The 23,630-nt window shown below is 45.9% G+C and overlaps 1 protein-coding gene and 1 long non-coding RNA gene across 3 annotated transcripts in view; one reads left to right on the top strand and one right to left on the bottom strand.

Moving 5' to 3' along the window:
* Positions 1 to 23,630, bottom strand: part of MAP3K15 (mitogen-activated protein kinase kinase kinase 15) — a 1,358,420-nt gene that overhangs the window by 142,936 nt on the left and 1,191,854 nt on the right. For both annotated transcript variants that reach the window (XM_069637110.1, XM_069637109.1), the window contains exon 22: positions 15,389 to 15,563. In XM_069637110.1, the coding sequence (XP_069493211.1) occupies positions 15,389 to 15,563 (175 nt within the window). The remainder of the gene's footprint in view (positions 1 to 15,388; positions 15,564 to 23,630) is intronic.
* LOC138526401 (uncharacterized) overlaps positions 1 to 23,630 on the top strand; it is a 309,600-nt gene that overhangs the window by 126,970 nt on the left and 159,000 nt on the right. The gene's annotated exons all lie outside the window — the stretch shown is intronic.

Below are 23,630 nucleotides of genomic sequence, written 5' to 3'. Positions count from 1 at the left end.
CGGGGCATAAGGGATTCAATCCTAGCTGCGAGAACCCTGGAATATATTTTGGCATCTATATTTAATAGGGAGATGGGGCGATATGATCCACATTTCGTGGGATCTTTTCCTTCCTTCGGGATAACTGCTATGAGTGCTTTGACAAATGAGTCTGGAGGATTTCCTGTTTCTAAAATTCGATTGAATAAGTCAACTAGGAAGGGTGTAAGTTGCGGGGCAAACGTTTTGTAAAAACCTGCTGTATACCCGTCCTCCCCCGGGGATTTGCCTAATGTAAGTCGCTTAATAGCCTCTTGGATCTCCTCTCCCGTTATGGGGGCATCAAGCGTATCTGATTCGGTTCTTGTCAATTTGGGCATGGCAACGTCGTCCAAGTAGGATCGAATGTTGGAGGTCTGTGGGTCATCTTCAGGGGTGTACAGGGTCTCATAGAAATCCGCAAAGGATTCCGGAATGGTAGGTCGAAGAGTTCCCACACCCGATTCCTCCTCTAGTATCTCCTGAACCCTGCGTTCCGCCCTTTGAGCGCGGAGTCTAGCCGCTAATAGCGCGTCAGCCTTGTCCCCTTTCTCATAAAACTTTTGTTTCAAGAGGAGAAGTTTACGGGCTATTTGCTCATGTTCCAGGAGGCGTAGCTCTTCTCTTTTTTTCCTCGCCTCTAGAACTTTTTCAGGGTCAACAGTGTCCCCCTTCTTCGCATCACTTTCCAGTTGGATAATTTCTGCACGGATTCTGTTTTCAATTAGGGCCCTCTCTCTTTTTTTCTTTGCACCCTCCCGCATGAGGATTCCCCTCCACGTTGCCTTCCCAGCCTCCCAAACCCCTTGTTTCGAGATTTCCCCTGTATCATTCGTTCGGAAATATTCCTCAATTTCAGTTTCCATCTCTATTTTAAAGACAGGATCTTTCCATAGCGTCTCGTTACATCTCCATTGTCCGCATCTAACGGGCAAGGAATCCCATACTAAATCAACGGATACCATGTCGTGGTCGGACCATGAGATGGTCGCGATTTGTGAGTGTATGGCCGTGTCAAATAAGTCACTGGAGGAGTACAGGTAGTCTATCCTAGTGAACGTGTTGTGCGGGGCCGAAAAGAAGGTGTATTCTTTCTCCATCGGGTGCATGCAGCGCCACACATCAAGCAAGCCATACAAGTCCATCATTGTTTTGAATTGAGTGTGGTCCCCTCTGCCTGTCTCGCGTCTTTCCGGGTTACCAGGGTGCCAATCGAGATCTGGGTCAGCCCATATGTTAAAGTCACCGCCAATGATGACGTGACCTGTTGCCTCTAGCATTATTTTGGGGATTGTCTTGGATAGAAATCGGAGTTGTCCCACATTAGGGGAGTAAATCGTGGCAATCGAAATGGACAGCCCACCAACGGTCCCTGACACTAGAAGAGCCCGACCCTCTACATCGGACCAGGTTTTCGAGACCTTGAAATCTAGCCCCCTTCTAATGAGTATTCCCACTCCTCCTTTCCTCAGGGGTCCTGAGCCCCAAAATTCCAACCCAGTTCTTTTTCCCAGGGTCGTCCTCTCCTCCCCCCTTATGTACTTGGTCTCCTGCACAAAGAGTATATCCATGTTTGACCTCCGAAATTCTCTAGCAAGGAGTGATCTCTTAGTGGGGGAATTAAGACCTTTAACGTTAAGCGTTCCCACCCTTATGGTACCCCTATTGTATGGTTCAGCGGTCAGTGTAGCAACATTTTGAGTGCTCGTGTGGACCTGGTGATCGCTGTAACTTCAAGCCCTGGGGTTTTGATGACCGTGCCAGCATTTCCCCTTCTAAGACTTTCAAGTGTTCCCTTGGTTCTGCTCTGAGTCTCTTCCCGGTTTCCCACCCGCCACCCCCCTCCCCCCCCCAAGTTCGGTGGCGTTCGATCGAACCCAGTTGTAACCACTGGTCCGAGATCGAACCACTAGAGGAGACCGTTACTTCACGGTCCCCGTATCGCATAAACATTAGTAATATCCAATGAGCCCCCTTTATCCCCCCCCAACAGTAATCAGTGCAGTGTTATATAGGCAGAAGATTCAGAACCAATTCTAAAGCACATAATTTCGAAGTCTTCACATCAAAGATTAAGTCAATATAGGTGCGTTACACTTGTTCGGAGTCAGCTGCCTCCTTCTGACGGGCCATTTTCCCTGCGGTATTTCCTCGAGCCCTTCACCTTCCTCCGTTTCGGGCCCTGCACTTGCCATTCCTCTTGGCTTCTAGATGGTTGGCCGCGATTATCCTCGTGTCCCTGCGGGCCCAGTAGTTCGAAGATGCAAGCTTTGATTTCTTGTTCCGAGTTTAGTCTGATTCGTGTGCCCTCGTGCTCGAAGGAGAGGGAGAAGGGGTATCCCCACCTGTAGCGTGTGTCCCGACTCTTAAGCCAGATAGTAAGTGGTTTGCACATTTTCCGTAGAGCTAGAGTCAAAGACGAGAGGTCCTGGAAAATGGATATTTGGGCCCCGCAGAGGGTAATGGCACCTCCACTCCTCGCCTTCTCCAACACTCTCGTCTTGTCCTGGTAACGGTGAAACCTGGCCAACACTGATCGTGGGCCTCCAGGTGGGCCTCCAGCTCTGTGGATGCGCTCCGTTTTGGGCTCGTTTATATTATCGTCTGCGACGAGAAGCTTGATGATGTCGTGGAGAGTCGATTTCAGGTCCTCCTCCGTTTCCCCTTCTTTCTCTGGAATCCCAAAGAAGCGCAGGTTGTTTCTTCTTTCACGGTTTTCCAAGTCATCCATCTTGAGTTTAATTTCCTGTTCCCTTCGTTCCAAGTCTGTGATTCTGTTGTCTAGCTGTGTTTCGTGGATATCAATAGAGGCCTGTTTATTTTCGACTCCTTCGACCCTGCCTTCCATACTGTCCAGGCGCTGTGTGAGCTTATCAATTTTCCCTCCAATGTTGGCCCCCATGTTTCTTATTTCTGCTAATAAGTCCGCTATATCCCCCTTCGTAGCGGCAGTTTCTTTATCAATAGTGGGAGATGCAGCCATTTTGGGCCCAATGTAAGCAAAGGCAGCAAGTTTCCGTCGAGCGTTCATGCGCCTGTGGACCCGCTCCCTACACGTCGATTCATGGAGTTGCCGGAGTACTCTGAGGAGGCACTCGCCCCTGTTCCCTGTTCTTCTTTTCTTCACTTCTCGGCTGGGGCCGGGTGTGTCAGGGGGCCATACCCTCTGAGGAGCTGTTATTATTTATAGCTCTTCGGTAAATTTGAGTTGTTTCCCCGCGACTGTGTATGCAAGAAAGGCATTCAATGATTTCCGTGCCTTCCGGGTCCCGATACAGGGGAGCCGAGACTCTGGTTAGTTAGGGGGGTCTTTGCCGCATATGGGGAGTCAGCAGCGTGGGGGTCGGCGCGTTGTGGTCCCCTGGTCTTCCGCGGGGTAATGTCACTGGTGTCTCGGGGGTCCGAGGTATTGGGGTGGGAGGAGGCACACGCCCTGGGGTCAGGGGCCCTACCCTCCCGCTTGAAGTGGGCCGCACGGTTCAGTAGTGCCTCGTGGCGGGCCAAAACGTGAGCTGTGGGCAACTATAAGCCTGATCCGTGCCGTCCGCGCTGCACTGTTTGCCTGGGCGGGTCGTAATAGAAGCGGGCCGCAACACGCTCCAAGGAACGTGCAACAGGGAGCCGCGCTTAGCTCTGCGTACTAAAGGCGTGTGGGACTCACCAGCGTGGGTCTGCATTCAAGGTGGGTCGCATCCGATTCCACGAGGGGAGCGGTCGCCACTCGTCGAGGGCTCTCCCGTTCCTCGAAATCCAGGCGAGTCGTCGCTGAGGGAGCCAGGGCGGGGAGCCGGAACAGGGCTCAACGGCGTCGCTGGTCTCCGACGCAGGGGTGCCGCGTAGGAGGCCCTGAAGGGAAGTTCGGGCCGGAGCTCCTTTCTCCACCAAAAACGCTCCGATTTTCACCGGAGTTTCGTCAACTGGGTGGGGGCCAGGGTCAGCAAGCTTGGGCCGTCGATGTTTAGCAGGTTGGGGGGCCAAAAGTGGGGGCTCAGGGCACTTTTGGGGGACCGTGAGACGGAGCTCACACGAGGAAGGTCTTCATCCGTGCGCCCCCTGGTGGCCAGTGTTGTTGGGTTTTTAAATACGGTTATAGAGTGAGGTCGTGAACACAGTCTGCCACCAATGGATGGAATACTGTCAGCAGAGAGATACAAGGAGAGTGGGATCGTACAACATTTTTGGATGCTGGCCTAGCCAGACCCACTTCAGAAGATCATATACTGAGGCAAGTGCTGTACGTTATCATTTTCCATGGGAGGGCACAAGACCTGTAGACCAGTTAGCTGCATTCCATGTCATACAGTACAACATCTTATGGGGGTGGCAACAACTGGCATAGGCAGCATCGACCGACACGCTGGCTTGGTATTGATCTTTTTTGAACATGCAATGAGAAAAAACAAAGTAGGGTGAAGAGGAAGTGCCAAATGCCATCCACACTCCAGCCACCCCCTTTGTAGTACCCGGTACCTTCACGTCAAAGTATGTGACGTATGATGAACAAATAAACCAGCAAAGACCAGCGGCTGGGCTCTGCCCAGTGCCTATTAAAGTAACAGCACCTAATGAAGTACCGACACCTAAGAAAACCTGGACAGTAAAGTACCCATTGAGAAAACCATATCTACAGTCAAGACAAATGACGGTTGTCAGAATGGAATACCCGAAGAAGCCAAGAAGAAAATAAAGGAAGACGAATGGTGACGTCATAAGACATTGGACGGACACACACACACACAGATGATATAAGACCAGAGAATGCTGATGGAAAACAAAGTCAAAAGGAGATATGGAAAAATGACATCTTGAACCCAAGATGAAGAAACGTATGCCATATACACAATGAATATATTCAGTTAGTTTAAACGTGTACAGATGCAAGAAACCGCAAGAAGCAAAGAAATTGTGAAGCTTGCTTATGCTTAGTAGTAAAATAGGTTGCGGCAAGGTCCAACATATACATATATATACCTCAAAAGCACTTTATACATGAGTATAATTCCATTACGCACATGAGCAGAATTGAACAAAGGTTACTAAAGGTCTCAAGAGGAGAGTGTTGCAGCAAACAAATCAAGAATTAAAGCTGAGCAAAACTCAGCTGAAAGTAACAATGCCAAGAAGCCAAGGTCGTATCTGGTTGGAAAAGGCTGACAGTGGATACAATTAAGGAGACAAGAACAGAGTATCCTGTTCACAAAGGTTAAGATAAGTCACAGATGGAAGAGGACTGGCAGAATTAAATCAAATACATGAAAATACATGAAGAAGAGGCCGATTTCACAAGTGTCCCAGTCACGTGACAAGGCAGGCAGAAAGGGATGACACTTTTACACCTACGCATGGATCCCTGCCATACCCATACTCCTTAAAGGTTCTCAGTCCAAGAAGCAGACTCTTGGCCAAACTACAAACTAGTAATTGACACATGATCGCTGAGGTGATGATTGATTGTAACATAATTGGAGGGAAGCTGGGGTGCAGACGAACTCCCTGCACCTGGCTGGTTGTTTTGCATGCTGCTAGACGTAAGTGGAAAAGTATGAGTGGGGTTGATGCCAACCCAATCATAGTGTACCGTGTAATCTAGGGTCCTATAGAGAGTAGAGCCAATGGGAAGTCGTACGTTTAGTGACTTTCATAGTGGCCATTTTGAACGAAGGGCTTAGTTGCCCCACCTGACATTGATTATCCAACCCCCTCTCCCCGTTACCATATAGAGATATAGGGCCTCATTACGTGTCTGGCGGTAACCGAGGCAGTAAAACCAGCTGGTTACCGCCGGACTCGTATTACCATTCCGCCTCCGTGACTCCCGGAAATACCAGGGCATTACGACCCTGGTGTCCCGGGAATTCTGGAGGCGGAATTTGGTTAATCCCCATTCCCATTGAGTCCCATAGGACTCAATGGGAATGGGGAAGTGGAAACACCGGCACCATCTCGTGATGGTGCTGGTGTTTCCACGTCCGCCTCCAGGCGGGCAGTGTTAAACCCGCCAGAACATCACCTCCCACCTGCAGGAGTCGGGATCAGGCGGTCCGGAATTAACAGTGGCGGCGGGTTTACCGCCACTGTTATTTCCGGACCCCCCGACCTGTAATGAGGCCCATAGTACCTATGATAAAGTTACCTTCCTATAACCAATCACGTTGCATGTTAGGTTTTTAATGATGATGAGTTTTTGCTATAAATACTGTGTTTTTTCTAAAATTAAGTGGAGTTGGAAGAGAGAGAGAAGATCGAGCAGTTGCTGATGTTCATTGTACTCCCTGTTTTATGTACTTGTCATTAAACTGACTCCCTTTGCCAAACTATTGAGTTGTCATAGTTATTTAATGCATGAGTACGAATCTGCATCCCCATCTATCTCGAGGGTACTGCTACTCATCTTAAACGACTGTTTGGAGATCCCCAGTCAGAGGGCTGGCTGGAGACCATCCAGTTCAAGGGTGAATTTTTCTAACCACCAAAGCATTAAAACACAAAGAAAACATCTGCACTCTATGTTAATGACACCAACATGGTCTTCGCATTAACAAAGAAAGCCTCTTGATAATTATGGATGACAGCCTCCTGGACATGGAGATGTGAGTTGAACAACGTTTCCTAAGACATAACAGAAACATTGTAGTGGGATAGAAATCCCTCACTGCTAAAAGCAGCACTCCTGCACACTTAATGCAATTCTATCAATCAATCTGGCAGGGTTTAAAAATCACGCAAATTCTTAATACATACAAGTAGGAAAATACATGCTTTTAACGGGGCAAAGAATAAAAAGTAGGACCAAGCAATTATCACTATGAGTACTGCAATTTCCTATGGATCAACCTCTCGCACTAGTCTCCTCCAAAGACTGCAACCCTCAGTGGTTAAATTTAAACTGCATGAAGCCATCACTATGCATGAAACGCATCGGCCTGGTTCCTGATGAGGGCACAGTTCAGATCCGTAGCCGTGTGCCCGATCCTTAGTTGGCAATCAGGTGGGTTTTCAGCTTTCTCGGCATATGCGATCAAATTCTACACCAAGATCAAGAATTATTGGCCCCCTGTCGGTTCATGCGTATTCCCAAACGTGCCACTGACACCCGTGGGTGGTCTAAGATTGTATGTAGCAGTCTCACATAGTGAAACTTCCTATCACCATTGCAAAGCAATCCAGGACTCACTTGCGTGAAGATTGGTCCCATTGTAGGGATCCTACAGCAGCAAATTCCCAGAAGGGAGAATATTCCGGTACATGAGAGCGTTCCCCATGATATTTGGGGAAATCCCTGCAATGTGCCAGCCGGAGCTGTCTTTCCTGCCTTTCCTGGAGAAGCCCAGATTGTAGACCACCTCTGGGTGGAGCCTATGACAGGAGGAAAAGAGCTTCCCACACGGCCTTCTTAGGAGGGTGAAGTGAGACGAGCACCTCATAGTGAGTGCTCTGGCTCAGACAAGCAGCGGTTGCCCTCACACAGAGCCTGCCAAGGCATAAGGGATTGTTTTGTCTGGATCTGCACAGTTAGAAATCTAACAGAAGAAGTAGCAGAAACTGTGAGCTCCCCAGGGTCGGGCGGGGCCATAAAATGGTCTCGGGCACCAATGAAAAAATGGCTCACCGTTGCAAATGGCTATTCATTCCTTTTGTGACACTGTTTGAATAGTAACTAAGGGGGAGTTTTTCGATAAAGAGTGAAGCGTGCATTTTAAAGAATATGTATTCAGCAACACTGGTTAAAACTACTAGCTGAAAGATTGAATTAGCTTATCAAACTGGCCCAAATTGGCCAAAAAGGTTGCCCACTTTGACCCAAAAAACTGGCCACACCAACATTTTGTGTTTTTGGTTCGGGCCTGGGCCTATTGCCCTATAGGCCAGTCCGAGCCTGGAGCTCCCCCAAAGCGCAGTGATGCAGGCAAGGGATGGTGAGGTGCGGGAATCTGAAACACACACGTAAAGTGGTAGCGAGCGGTGGGGTGGGGTGGACAGACGGAATGTGTGTAGGATGGCCAAACGGAGAGGGCTCCTGCTGTGTTGTTTTACATGTTGTTCTCTTGGGGACATTTTCCTCCAAGAAATTCTATAAATTCTAGAAAGAATCTCAAATAAATAATACATCCCTTCATGGCAGATTCTTCACAGATAAGTTGAGAAGGAAAACCCGAGCGCTACCTGGTACTTTTTCAGATCCTGACATACCAGGGAAATTCGATCAGCACATTATGGCCAATATGTCACTTGCATGTAAGCTACCAAGGGGTCTTCCAAAGTCCACAGCAGTGTGCCCAGCAGTCAGAAGCACACAGGGTTGCAAAAAAGCACACATGAGCTACCCAGCATTGTACACAGGACGTGAAAACAGCTGTTCAATTATGCGACATTGCTTGACAATAACTAAAGAGAAACATGCACTATACCACATTTAAACAATCTGGTTTTTGTTTGCATCTGGGTTTATTTATTGAACAACATATTTGTTTGCATTCTAACTGACCCACAGCACAAGCTGCCACCAGATCTAGAAAAGCAGGAGTTCCACTATGGCATAAGCACCGTTTGGAAAAGGGTAGCACATTTCAAGGCATAAGGCAAAGCTGCGGCAATACGCACAGGCATGCATGAGTACCTTATTCGATCGCTTAGTTCTTCTCATAATGATGTCACACAACATGTTATATTGTGTGAACTGCTATATGTCTCCCATTGCTAGACCTTGGAGCGGTCAAGTGTTGAGTTGGCCCTTCTGGGATGTGAACCTATGACTGTGGGCTGTACCGAGATCTTTGAAAGGACTGGAGTCTCTACGGTAAGCCACTGAGCAATCGCAGTTGCCTGATGTCACCAAGATATGATATTGAATGCCCATCACAGCCCATGAATGCCTCAGTGGTTTCTTCTAACACTGAGAGTGGAAGGCATAGGATGTGGAAATGATCTTGTGGAATTCTCCGGCTTTTCTTTTAATTATACCAGTTCCTCTGTCTGGGAACGGTGCACAGGCATCTTCTGCCTACCCCGCAACATGGTCTGACCTAACGCCATCTGTACAATAGTGTGACAGCAGGACTAGTGCCCCAGCCGGCTTTATCAGCATGTCCGGCTCAGCCACATAGAACAATCACAGACACTAAATGGATTGAAGTCATTCTCTGCAGACGACAGGAACCTGACCTAAGCGGTTCCATGTAATAATGTCCCCGCACATTATTACATTGAACATGCGGGGGACACCCCTGCAACCCCCGATTTTTGTTTTTTACAAGGTGAGCAGGGGACTGCCCGCAACCCATCCCCATACATAATGTCACCATGTATAATGTCTGCCTTTGCCCCGCACCACCATGACAGCTGTTGACTCCCAACTGGGAGGATGCACAGAGCGTCCTCTTCTCTCAGCCATGCTGGCCCTGGCAGGTCTAGACATCTGATTACACAAACATTATGTCCACCACTGTCTATGCACAGAAGCAGCTAACTCCCTCCACCTACCAGTACTGAGCGGGGGCTCGACAGCAAGCCAGAGGAAAGCACCAGCCTGCTTCCAGGCCCAAGCACATATCCATAGTCAAGCGGCTCTAGGCCCAAACACATAACCATAGTCAAGCGGCTCTAGGCCCAAGCACATATCCAGAGTTAAGCGGCTCTAAGCCCAAGCACATATCCAGAGTCAACCGGCTCTAGGCCCAAGCACATATCCAGAGTCAACCGGCTCTAGGCCCAAGCACATATCCAGAGTCAACCGGCTCATTTTCTTGTCATTACCCTGGCTCAAGGAGTCCATAGAGCCCCAGCAGATGTCAAGCAAGCAGGCTTGCACCCTGTCCTAAGTGTGCCTCTGTTTGAGCACTTTCCTCAAGCCACACTGTTTTACCACAATCCCCTCGTGGATGTACAGAGCACTGCTCTTACTCGAGGGGGTGACATGCCATAATGCATTGTCATTATTTTCCTACGTTCTTCTGAAGACACCTTTGTATTTTAGGGTTGGTTTCCATATGATTGACCCTGGGCCTCATTATGAGTCACCCGGTATGGAAATAACGGTGGCGGTAAAATGGCCGCCACCGTTGTTTCCATACCGGGTGATCTCTAGTTCTTCAGGCGGAGGTGTCATTCCCGGCAGGTCTCACCTGGCGGGTTTAACACCGCCCGCCTGCAGGCGGACGTGGAAACACCGGCACCATCACGAGATGGCGCCTGTGTTTCTACTTCTCCATTCCCATTGAGTCCTGTGGGACTCAATGGGAATGGGGATCTTATCGAATTCCACCTCCGGAATTCCCGGGTCACCAGGGTCGTAATACCCCGGTAATTCCGGGAATCACGGAGGCGGAATGGTAATACGAATCCGGCAGTAACCTGCCGGAATTTCAGGCACGGTTACCGCCGGACTCGTAATGAGGCCCCCTGTCCTGGTCGGGTGGCTGGGTGGAATTGCCTACCCTGTGGCAGAGTTGCAGGCAAGAGCCGTTGTTTTTCTACTGTCTTGGCCACACACCTTTTTTTTCTCATATACATTTGAAGAATGTTGAACGTTCGATGATAGTAACACAGGGTTACTAACGGTAAAAGCGTAAATACATCATGTATAGCACGTGCCACCCATTGTTCGCCCATTAACACACAAACGATGGTGTAGCAAAAGGAGATGACAAAAATTGCAATTCAATAGAAGACAACAGTTAGGAAAGATTTTCTTTTCGCTGCTTTCCTCCCATGAGACACCCTTTCCTTTTTGCTTTATTTGAACTCTTGCCCAGACTTTTTAGAGATCAGTAAAGCCGTCTGTTTTACTGACCTTCTCTTTTTGCTCACTCTCACGGTGAAACTGATTAGTCCATAAGGCTATCAGTGTTGAAAGACTATGGGCCTCATTATGGATTGGCCGGTCTGGTATTAAAGTGCCAGTATTTCCGTGTACCGGTATTTTACCGGATCGGCCAACCACAAGTTTGCCAGTAGGGGTTCTGATCTACCGGCAGGCCTGACCTGCTGGTAATTCAGGCCCCTACCAGCGAAGAATTGCCAGAATTAGACTCCATGGAATGGGGAGTTACTGCGGTCTCAATAATACCGGAATATTAGGTGGCAGAGACAGTGGCACTGTTTGCCGTATCAGCGAACACTTAACGAGGCCCTATGTCTCTCTTTGTGAATTCCTTGTATTGTTACAATTGCACAGATCACTCTAAAGTGAAGTGAGGTTAGGATACTTTGTATCCTTATAACCTTTTCTCTAAAGGCTTTTTGGTACATTTACAATGCGCCTAGGATGAGCTGGTGACAGCAGATATTTTTCAACCATGATTTAAAATCTGTACTCATGCACTTTTGCATTTACTGCGAATGGCTCCTGAAGGTGGCTAGCACCCTAAAATAGCTGTGCCACAAGGTTTTTGCTTGTCCTTTGGCCATATTGTTCTTTGGCCTTCTGCCTGTTCTCTTGGCTCTGGAGTTGGCATATGTGGCAAGCTCTTTTCCTCAGAAAGCTGCTGCTTTCCTGGGTAAAGAGGCGATTTAGGGGGTGAGACTGTGTGTGGGGGGCTGGGACTGTCTGGTTCCAGTACACATCCTGGTGCCTGAATGTCAGTTGCTGGGCAGATGTTGTGGCCAATGGCTATCCATGATTGGATAACCACTGGTAATTTGAATGGTGCAGATCTTCCCCTTTGGAGGACCTGGGTGAGTTTCCAGTTCAGATCTTGGATAAAAGGGGGAATCCTGCAGATATTCTTCAGATCATTGTTGGCTCCAAGTCCTCTACAAAGAAAAGCAGCCCAATGAAGACCCCTGCAGCTGGCCAGCACCAACCTCAGTGAAGTCCCTGTGAAGGCCCGCTTCTCTGCCTGATATCAGGAAGGTCCTTGGCAGTGCTTCGACTCCTGAACTAGCGTGAGAAACCAGTCTCGACCCCTGCTTGAGGATCAGTGCCTTCTGAGCTTTTGGAAATGTGCCTGGTCCAACCAGTGGATTGACTTCCTGGGATACCTTGCTGCAGCCGTCGGCGTTCCGAGGGCATCCTTAAAACCTGGAGGAACTTAAACTTGTACAAGATGCCTCCTCCTGCATTTACAGCCTTCCTGCATCAACAGAGGTGTGCAGGACCTCCTTGTTTGCTTGTCACATGCTCTGCCAGTGTCTTTTCCTTTTCTTTGTTTGAGTGTTCAGCTGGAAGGTGTCTGGAACCAATTCCTAAGAATCGCGACAAACCGAAACTAGGTCCTGCATCTGAAAGTGACCTCTGCACCCGTGACCCCTGGTCCTTCCTCGAACAGACCAAGCATAAAAGACTGTGTCCTCAATGGATTCCAGAACTTCAGCAGCGGTCTCTGGAGAAATCAGAGTCGGGGGGGGGGGGATGTACATACCTGTTCCTTTCCCCCTGTTCTCTATAAGGTTACATGGGCATAAAGTCCTGTCCCTAAAGTACTCTTTTGTGACTGGTCGGTGGAAGCCTGGTCAAGGATCCCTTCCAAGGCCTACACTAGTGACTGGGATTAAGTTAGCTTACTTACCTGAACTTTACTTACCTTCTTGACTTTTGAATCATAAACACTGGCATCGTCCAAATCCTTTAATAAACCTACCTGAAAAGCATAACTTTGGAACCAATTGGGTTGGATTCATTAAATGTTAGCTGTACTGTTTTGTGGTCACTATAAAGTGTCTTTACTGAATTTCATGCATTTGAATATTTACCTGTGTTTCACTCATTATTGAATCGTATGCTTTTTTTCTTCTCCTAAGGGTGAATTTATATATCTGTTTTCTAATATAATATAATATAATATAATATAATATAATAATTTGACTAAAGGTTTTACTTGGTTAGTGTGCTTTTTAAAAGGCCTAATAAATCATTGTATATTTGTGTACTTGTCTATCTTGAATTATTGGTTTTGCTCTGTGTGGACTCATTGTAGCCCTGGGCCACTCTCACAGCCCTCCTGAGACTAAGCCTTGCAGCCCTGCTACCTTAACTTGATTGTGTTTGGCTAAATTCTCACTGTAATAGAGTGGACCCCCAAAATCCACCCACAGGGTTGATTTGGGGAATCCATCTTAACAGCAACAATGCCAGTTTATATAGATATGCCTCCTTTAAACAAACATCTTCTCCACTTCCTCCGATGAGAGCCTTTCGACATATTCCATCTTTTAGTTCTCATTTCATGTCTAGCAACATTTCCATAAACATGAGACTGATCCTGGAAAACCAACCTTTTCTGAAAACTCACAAATGAATAATTTCTGCATAATCATTTAGTAAAAGTACAATTCCCTGATTCAACAATTGCCATTTTCGGAGTAGCATGTAATACATTATATTTTCCTAACAGTTCAAGAGAGAAATGCCCTGATTTTTTAGCAAAATGTGAAGAAATGTGGAACCCCCAACCCAAGAGGTGCGTGACACAGTTCTCAAATATTGGGAGCATGCACCCTTTCCAGAGTCACAGTCTTGTATCCTTTTATTAGAGGGAAGCTGTTATAACCACTGTAATGCGGCCAATCTATTAAAGAAGGAGCCTGCAACCTTTGGCTCTCCAGATGTTTTGGACTTCAATTCCCATCAATGCTAGCTACACTAGTCAATGGTGAGGAATCATGGGTTTTGCAGTTAAAAACATCTGGTGGGGTGTTGGTTGCAAAACCCTATGCTGAAGAATATGTAGGAACTAGACACCCGCTCAGCTTCTAGATATGTATCGACCTTTGGGCCATCGTGCAGTGTTCAGACTGTCTCTTCATTGTTGATCCAAACCCCTCAGGGTAGGACTAAAATGACCAGTCGTGAGGGTCTTAGTATTTGCCCGATGGGCAATATCAGACGGTAACGCCTTTGCCTGGAGGCGTTTATTGCTATTAGTGGCTGCCGTTTCTTAACTTTAAAAAAAATGGTCACCATGGAAAAGGGAGAAGTGAACTACACATAGTCCATTCTCCCTGTCCATGGGAGCCATTACCACGGCAGGGAAGCACCAGGAACATTGAGTGATTCCAGAGTCTGTGATGGACAAGCAAGCACCAGATAAGTAGGGTAGGAGTGAGGGTGTGGGGGGAATGAGTGAGGAAGGCAGATTTGGGGGGATAGTTGTGAGAAAGGGAAGGTGGCAGTCTTCCTCTTCTAAGAAGGCTTGGAATGTGGGTTTTACCATGAGGTATCGTCCCTGTTTTAAGCTTCCTAATTGGCTGGGCGGCTAGCTGACTCCCCCATCTGACCACCCCCCATCAAAGTTGCTAATTGAGCAAATATTTAATGTTACTCCCATTCAAAAGTTACAGCTAAACCTTGAGGAGCTTGTGATTATATGGGGCATTTGAGGCTATGCAAATCACTGTGCTATCTGGGAACTGGTGCAAGTGATTTGTGAAAGTGGGGCTGTGCAATGGATGCTGGTTCCCTTGCAGTTCCCAGAGTCAGACCCATGGACCCACACCATCACTTCAATTCACAAGTCTTCAGCCTGTGTGGATCGGCCTTTGCAAATCCACAAGCATGAGCTCTGGGTGTGCAAAGGCTTACTAAAGCTTCTCCTGTATGTTAGATAATCAGACATTGAATGGCAACATCTAGCATGTATACAATATTGGAACTTTGCCTTTTGGACTAGTTAACCTGCACTTCTTGTACCCATTTCCATTGCATTCCTGTATGCAGAGGAGTATTCCAAGGAAAGGAATCATTGTAAGCATGCTGCTCTTTTAGTCCTTTGCGTTACAGCATGTTGGCTTTTTGCCTGGCGCTTTATCACCTCTGGGCTAAGGTACCTCAATATTCTAATATATACGTAGGGAATGCTGTACGTTCAGGTAGTGTTGTCTACAATACCTCCCATGACCCCCATTGGTGGGAAGGATAGCTCAGGGGCAACGTGTTTGTCCCAAACAACGCAGCACAACACAGGTTTGAATCCCGATTCCTTGCTTAGGAACCCCTCATTGGTATTAATCGTGTTATAAAAGAATAATTATAATAATTATAATTCATTATAGTTATAACAACAATTGAACCAAAACCCTGCTGGTTGTGTGGTCACCTAGCAATGATTAAACAAAGAGATTGTTGAGGTCATTCTTTGATCACTATCCAAGATTAACTAATCAGAACAAAATAACCTGCACCTTTTTAAATTCCTGGCTATTCGTAGCTATACAGAAGTCATGTTTTCTGAAATGTTTTAGTTAGGTGAAAGCGCAGAGTAGAAGAGCTGAAGAAATAGGTTAGCGGTTTGGAGACATGCCCTTATTCATTCTTAGGTTAACCCCATCATCATATTTCAGAGCACTCCAACCCATGCTAAAGGCAGATGGACTCTCATACGAGTAGGACCACACTAGCATGCGGACCGTCCCTTCTGTTGTTGACAGATAGTACCTGTGCAAGGCATTCCTGCAGGTTCGAAGTGACTTTATCCTGCTCCTCCTTCAGAATCTTATAGAGAATTGCTCTGCGCTCACTGTCTTTCCGTAGGAGGAAGAGGCCTGAGTCCCGCTCCTCCGAAGAAGCCGATGGGCTCCTTTCGTCTGACACTGAGCTCTCATCAGGAACACTGGAAGAAAGAAGACTAATGAGCAAGAAGACAGGAAGATTCCATCAAAACACCGAAGGAAATGTGCATTTTCACAGTCACTCTTAAATGTCCCTTTTAATGCATAATCAAGGGCAATCCCAAAGCACTGTGCTAACACACAGTACTGTTTGTGTATTAGCACAGTGTCATATATTTGACAAGTGTCATCTAACTTTGCATTTGATTTGTGCACAAGCTCTTTACCTGTAATGATAGTTCAATAAATGTAATTTCTGTTTCCAATATTTCCTTTAAATTTGATTCGCTGAAGTTAGTTTACAATATACAATTTTCTATACATGTTACCAGAAATGTTCCCCAGGTATGATTCAAAATGTTTTTCATGAAAGGACACAAATTAGGATTTGCGGGTCACATACTTTTGTTGCTAGCACATAGTTTCTGTCTGATTGCGTCACTGCCAATGGTAAACAAAGCTGCGGAATACAGGAGTTCCAATAGAAAATGAAATGTGGCAGTTGAAGGTACAAAAGGAGCATCAGTTCCTCCATAACCAATATCAAAAAAGCACCACTTATAAAAATTATGGAGGAAAAAAATAGATTGTGGCCATGCCAAGCTGCTTGTTAGGTACCACAATATAGAAACCATCCTTCCCCGGGACAATGGTGGCGCCGTCATCTCCTGTGCTGTTGACAAAAACCTTATAATTTGGGTGTGTGAAACTAACCTCAAGTAAAGACTAAAGGGCCTGAGTCATGGAACGTTTTCCTATGGGATTGCGCCATTATAAAACACTTCCATGAATCAGGCCCTTAGTTTAGAAGTTTTGTCATCTCTAGTGGACTCTTGGAATTTAACAAAATCTTTGTAGAAGTGGCCCTCTTTTTTGGTCAAGCAAATGATGGCCTTATCTCAGAAAGCTTGTGCAGAAAGGAACTTACAACCAGTGGCGGCTGGTGAATGTTTTAACTGGAGGGGCGTAAATATATGTCCCAGATATGCCAGAGTGACCGAGAGTAGCGAGGGAGCCTGCACCAATGAAGGGGGGTTTGGGACGGTTCTCCCCCCCTGAGAATATTTTTTAAAATAATGGGTTAAAATGGCACAATTTAGAGAACACTTTTTTTTACAAAAATTGTGTAAAAAGCCAAACAGTTTGCAATTGGTTTTGTAAGGTAACTCAGGAAAAAATCCAATAGATACAAGTCACCAACAGTGCACAGGAGCATTTCTCTAACAGATTTTCATGATGCCTTTTCGCACAATATGTGCCAGTTTAAAATATTTTCACACTGGCTGTGCCCAATACATTTCCATACTGACTGCACCATTACACCCTTGTATTCCCATATAAGAACATACTCATGTTTGCTTTGCACATAATGCCCGTAGTACTGTAAGAAAACATGTCCATGTTTGTTCTGCCAATATATGGCAGTATCCCCACGAAAGAACATACTCCAGTTGGCTTTACCATTGAAAATGCATGCCAAAGTATGAAAACATGTCCACACTGGCTGTACTAAAAGGTCAATCGAGCTACATAACACTTATCATGCTTGCTTTATCAAAGATGCCCAATACAAAATGTCATACTGCAATAAGAAATCTTTAGACTGGTTGCATAAAAGTGACGGTCTTGCTTCATAATAACACTTATCATGCTTGCTTTACCAAAGATTTTCAATACAAAATGTCATACCACAATAAGAAATAACTAGACTGGCTGCATTGAAATGCCAGTCTGGCTACATAATAGAATTTACGCTTGTTTTACCAAAGATGCCTAATACAAAATGTCATGCCATAGTAAGAATAATACCACTCTTCCTGCTTGCTTTTTCAAAGATGCCCAATACAAAATGTAATACCTCAGTAAGAAATGGCTAGACGGGTTGCATACAAAATGCCAATCTTGCTTCGTAATAACTCTTATCGTGCTTGCTTTATAAAAGATGCCCAACAGAAAGTGTTATGTCGCAGAAAGAATAATACCACTGATCATGCTTGCATTATCAAAGCTGCCCAATATTAAATGTCATACCACAATAAGAAATGGCTAGACATGCCTGCTTCATGGTGCACCAGCGCCTTGCACTCAGGCATAATCACATTAATGATGAATGGGATTATGTGTGATTGTGAGGCGCTGGGGGGGCCCCGTGGGCATATGGGTGTCAGGAGCTGTGGTCCCAGGGTACAGCCATGGAATTTGTTATGGGGGCGAATATTTCTCAGGAGATGGAGATGGTAATTACAGCTTTGACTCAGCAGGTTAACATGTGCCTCAGAGATCAGACTGGCCTCCACCTGGACCCCCAGAGTTTTTACCTTGGTTTGAACCGTTAAGATGGTATCACCAAATGTAAAACTCTGAAAGGACAGGCTCAATTTCAACCGAGTCTGTCTGGAGCCAAAAATGAGAATCTCTGTTTTATTGCCATTTCGACAAAGCCAGTTGGATGACATCCAGGGTTCTATCTGCAGGTAGATGTTAGTGAGGGCTTTGTTGTCAATCAAATGATCCCCGGTAGACTCTTAAAACAGCTAGGTGTCATCAGTATAATTGATGAAAAATACACCCAAGTCGTCCAGAACAGAATAAAGGGACCTTGTGTAAAGGTTTGACACAATGGGGGATAGACTAGCCCTGTGTGGGACTCCGCACCAGATAGGGCTTTATGGTGAAACTGCTGTACCCCACTGGATTTTGGATTATCGTCTAGATACAAAAGAGTTTAACCAGTCAACCGCTCCCTTGGAACATAATCCCAGATGACTTAAGGAGTGTAAGGGGCGTTAGTGGTCCACCAAATCGAATGCCGCTGAAAGATTCAAAAGGACCAGCAGACCCGCTCTAGCCTTATCGGTTATTCCATTCCTAGCATGTGCGATTGCTGATCTAGTAGGGCTGTCTCAGTACTATACCGAGGTCGAAAGCTGGATTGTCTATCATGCAGAATGTTGCTATTCTCCAAGAAAACTTGGAATTGCACGCAGGCAAGTTTATCTAAGATCTTAAGAAGAAACTGGCAATTTGTTATGGGTCTGAGATTACCCGGGTCCTTTGGGTATAAGTTGTTTTTTTTTAAAGCAGTGTGACCACAACAATTTTGATTCACTTGAGGATCCTGCCATCTCTAAAAGAGGCATTAGCGAATCTAGTCAGAAAGGGGGCAAACAGTTCTATGAGTTCTACGATTAACTTTGGAGGGATGATGTTTTCTGAGCATGACGTGGGGTGCATGGATGAGAGAAGCTTCTGCATATCAGGAACAGCTATAGCTGAGAAGGCAAAAGGTTTGATACCTTCTCCTCTATGTTCCGAGCACTGTTTCTCGATAGGGGTGGCCGCATTGGGCAGAGCCTCTTTAATTTTCTTCCTAGCCTTTGTTATTTTATCCGTAGGGACGATCAGAGTTAGGAGGGCCTTTGGCTTCTGCAGGAGTGTTAGAGTTTCTAACCGTTTTTTGGGGTGGTTGGAGGCCTGACTTATCTCAATGTTGTAGTATTCCTTTTTAGTTTTGATAATTGTATTTTTCTAGGTTTTGTCAGAGTCCTTCCAAGCTATTTTCTTTTCTTCCGTTTGATGTTCTCCTTTTTCATCATTTTAAGTTCGGGAATGAACAATTTTTTATGGCCTATGTTGTCTCTCACAACTTGTCGCTCACAGGGCTGTTTCATTTCATTGAGCAATTTCAAGAAACTGTCAGAAAAAGAAGAAACTAGAGTCCCCACTCTCAGTTTCACTCATTATAGTTGTTAGGTATAGGGAGATGTCCTGAGCCTTTATCCTGTTGAATTTACGGTTGATAATAACATTGGCGGTGATAGTAGGTCTAACCACATCCTCCGGTAGTTGGAAATGAAAGCCAACAATGTAGTGGTCTGACCAAATACAGAGAGAGGTTTGGTCAACGACGGTGGCAATGTTTTTATTGACCACCCAATCTAACATGTGGTTCTTGGCTGTGGTAGGGTTGGTATTTATAACTTGAAAGTTCAAGTTATTTAGAGTTCGCTCCAATTCAATAGCTACTTTGTCAGTCTCTTCCCCCCTCCAGTTGTTCAAATCACCTAAGAGAAAACTGGCTCTATTCTGCCCCTCAAGGGGGCCTTAGATCTGTGAGATTTCCACAATGAAGTCTGGTAAAGCCAGTGGAGGGCGGTTTATAAGGATGAAATTCACGCAGATATTTCGAGTTTGAGTCATTTTCACATGGAGGATCTCGCAGCCTTGACAAGCTATGGGAGAACATAGAGTCCCAATTCAGATTTTGCTATGATTGCCACTCCTCCCCCATAGCCCTGTTCTCTGTTTTTACAAAACATAGAGAAGCTGGGTGGGGCAGCCAGATTGATAGTTGGTCCGCTGGTGTTTCTAATCCAGGTCTCTGTGAGAAACAAAAGGTTGAGTTGGCTGTACAGGATTAAATCATGAATGTCTTTAGCATGACTAATTAACAATCTCGTGTTCAACAAGGCCGCTTTGAGATTGGTTCCTTTAACCCCCCTAACCTAGCTGGAATATGGTTGGGAATGGTTGCTTGTGGTGGGGACATGGAATCCGCTATATGCCTGCTCCCATCTTAGATTTAGGTTTAGGTGAGGCGTTTTTCCATCCTTCATCCATTGTTCAATAAACACACTTGAACTGTGATCACTTGTGTCTATCTTTACTTTTGCCACCATGTGTTCTTTACAGGACATAATTCAGGATTTATAAATCTATACACTGCATAGTGAAAGTCATTCATTATAAAGTGAGAGGTATCTTTCATATATTGAGATGATTACATTATATACTGACCCATGTATGCTGCACATGGAGATACATACATTGTATACTGATATGTACATAAAGCATAATATGATGCATACATTACATTTTGAACTACATTCACTGTGAATTGAGATACATACAGTTTATACAGAGGTGCACACATTCTGTATTACCCTTTGATCTTAGTGTGAGGACATGGAGGCCAGGGGTCACATGGTCAGTGGCAGGGTATCAAGGACATTGCCAGAGGTAGCAGCTGGCGCCCCTAGCTATCCCGAAGTGGTACCTATTGGTTGGGAGTACATGAATGCTTTTGTGGGCAAGGCACAGCAACTTGAATTTGATCCTGGATGCTACGAGGAGTCCGTGGAGACGGTGTTGGTGTGCAGATTCTGATTGATGCATTTTCAGCGCAATCATCAAGTGGGAGGCCACTGTTTGGGCCTTTTGGAGGTGTTGCATTTGGTAGGATGCAAGGCTTGCACACAGAGCACCGGCGCAATCCAGTCTTGAGCTGATTAAAGCTCTGACTACAATGTATTGGTTTCCCTGGGGAATTTAGGGAAACACCTTGTGCAGGGGTTTCATCTGTAAGAATGATTTTGTGACCACAGCACTGATTTGGCAATTCATGATCATATTGGAACACCATAGAAAAAAGAGGTTTCCAACAGAATATTTCATGGGGACAGATTCGCCATAGAAGCTGGGAGGAGGAGGCCACACGGTGTCAATTTGATTAAGAAGATGTGGAGGTCCCATTGCCAGACTATCGGTCTGGGATGCATTGAGCTTCAGGAATTTGCGCTCATTCAGGATTCGATATCATGAAGTTCTTTGGAGATGGCAGAGACTCAGTCCATTTTTCCAGTAAAGTGCAGGCATATCTGCATGCCAGCCGTATTAGGAATTAAAGAAAAGGAGTTTTTGTGATCTGATGATGTCCATTTTTGGTTGCTCACAGGTGTTGTTAACGTAAAGCAGAAAGGAGGGAGCCCGGAGGAATGCAACATGCTACAGCTCTAGGAGGGGTTATGAGAAGTCCTAGTCTTGGGCCCTGCTTCCAATGGAAGAGCCGGATCATTTGAGGCACTTGATGGGTTCATTGATGGTGCCGGAGCAAGCAGAAAGGATGACTAGCATAAACATGGTGAAGTTGTCAAAGTGAGCCAGCTGCAGAACCTTGTAACAAACTGAGACCGTAGTTGATTCAGTGCTGTGAAGAGACGAAATCCAGATTGCGGACGATCAAGAAGAGGTTTCTATAACAAGTTTTTAGAGTGGCGCAGATACTCCTCTTCGAATATTTTGTCCAGCCAAGGGAGGCTAGTGATGAGTTGGATGTTTTTAGGCTCTTTAGATCTAGGGAGGTTTCATTTATTGATGTGGATTATCAGCGGTTGTTTCAGGTTGATGAAATACAAAACTTGGAGACCAAGAATGTCTGCGATGGATAGCCACAATGGAAGAGGCACAAGGGTCACCAGCTGGTCTGGGTGCCTTTAGCAGATTATAGGTATAATCCAAGGTGACCAATTGGAATTCGAAGGTAGGTAAGAGGCTGCAGGTAGTTATTCTTTTTATTTTTCATTTATAACGCGCTTAATACCAGTGAGTGGTTTCTAAGTGCGGGATCAGGATTCAAACCTTTGTTGCGCCGCGTTGTCTTGCTTCCAAGACAAACGCGTTGCCCCTGAGTTATCCTTCCTCTTGGGATGGTGGGAAGGTAGTTGGACTGCTGGAGGGTTGGGAAGAGATGATAGCTTTTGTGATGTTCTCAACCTTTTGTATTTGTATTTATTTTATTTTATTTATTTTTGGGTAAAAAAAGAGTGGAGGTTGTTGCAGAGGTCCTGAGCCCCTGGCAGTGTTGATGCAGTGCAATAAGGGGAGATAAATGACTGAACAGACTTACATAGCTCTTGAGGAAGGTTGGTGGCATGTCTCACTCCTAAGGAGAAATAGTGCCTTTTTGCCAGAAAGATGATTTTGTTGTAGACAGTGCTGGCATCCCAGAGAGCTTTTTTTTAACTAGGGGTGGGCTAGACCAATGGGCCTCATCACAACCCCGGCGGTAACCCTTAAATCCGGCAGTAGCGCTATTACCGCCGGATTTAAGGGTCCGCCGAACCAGGGCCTCGGCGGATTTCAACCCAGCTCGGAGCTGGTGTGAAATCCGCCGAGAATTCGCGCTCATACCGCCGGCGGGAAATCCGCCGGCGGTATGAGCGCGAAATTTCCCCATTGAGCCCAATGGGGAGTGGGGCATTCCCGAATGGGCTCAATGGGGAATGGGGACTTCCAAGTCCGCCCAACTTGTGATCCCGCGCTATTAGCGCTGGGGGCTATGGCGGTCGCGCTAATAGCCCCCGCGCTAATACCGCCGGCGTTACCGCCGAGGTCGTGATGAGGCCCATATCTAAATTGTGGCAGTGATTTTTTCACATATTTTTTTGAGTTGTTGAACTAGTTTCTGGAGGACTATCAAGCTGAACCTTTTTTAAGGAGGAAATGAGGCCACTGTCTGGATGATGGTGAGGAAGTGAGGATTGCGTCTTTCTGCAGTCGATAAAGAACAAAGGGGGGGGTCAGATAAAAGGGCTTCAGCAAGAGTTGTTACACTTGGTTGACACCATCTTTTTTCATGATTTGAACTAGGTAGGATGAGATTCTGGCACGGGTTTGAGAGAGTGTTGGTGGGTGCAAATGAAAGGCTGAGTTGATCATGGCCCGCCAAATGACAGACATAATGGGGATTTCGGTAGTAGTTATGCCAAATTGAAGGTTGAGATTGTTGACTGTGTCAATGTTTGCGTGACAGCAGCAATGATAAGATTTCGAGGATGACAATGCCACAGATGTGGAGGAACTCCTTGAACAAGAGAATAGCGTTGTCTTCAAGCCATAGGGAAAGTCACCCACAATAAAAAGATCTGAGGTCAAGAAAGTGTTGGTGAGGATATTGGGGAAAGAATCTAAACAAATTCAGTGAGATCTGGAGGATGGTAGAAAGTGAGTACAGGTTTGATGGTTGGCTGGATGGCAAGCATCTTGCATGATGGCAAAAGCGGACGGTCTTGGTGGTAAATTTGTAAGTTGGAAATATAAGCAATTCATCATCATGAAACTTTATTTCGACTACTATCAAAGGACAAAAAACAAAACATAAATAAATATGCATAATAATACCCCATAATTCATGATACAATGTAGCAATCACTCCCCAGCCAGGGGGTGTGCATGGCCGGTCATGGACCACCCGCTGAGCCAAACCAACTCAGCAAGGGCTGCGGGCCATT

This window comes from Ambystoma mexicanum, chromosome 7p, assembly GCF_040938575.1.
Source record: "Ambystoma mexicanum isolate Mex_15411 chromosome 7p, UKY_AmexF1_1, whole genome shotgun sequence".
In the NCBI taxonomy this organism is placed as follows: domain Eukaryota; kingdom Metazoa; phylum Chordata; class Amphibia; order Caudata; family Ambystomatidae; genus Ambystoma; species Ambystoma mexicanum.
This window is presented reverse-complemented; position numbering and strand designations above follow the sequence as displayed.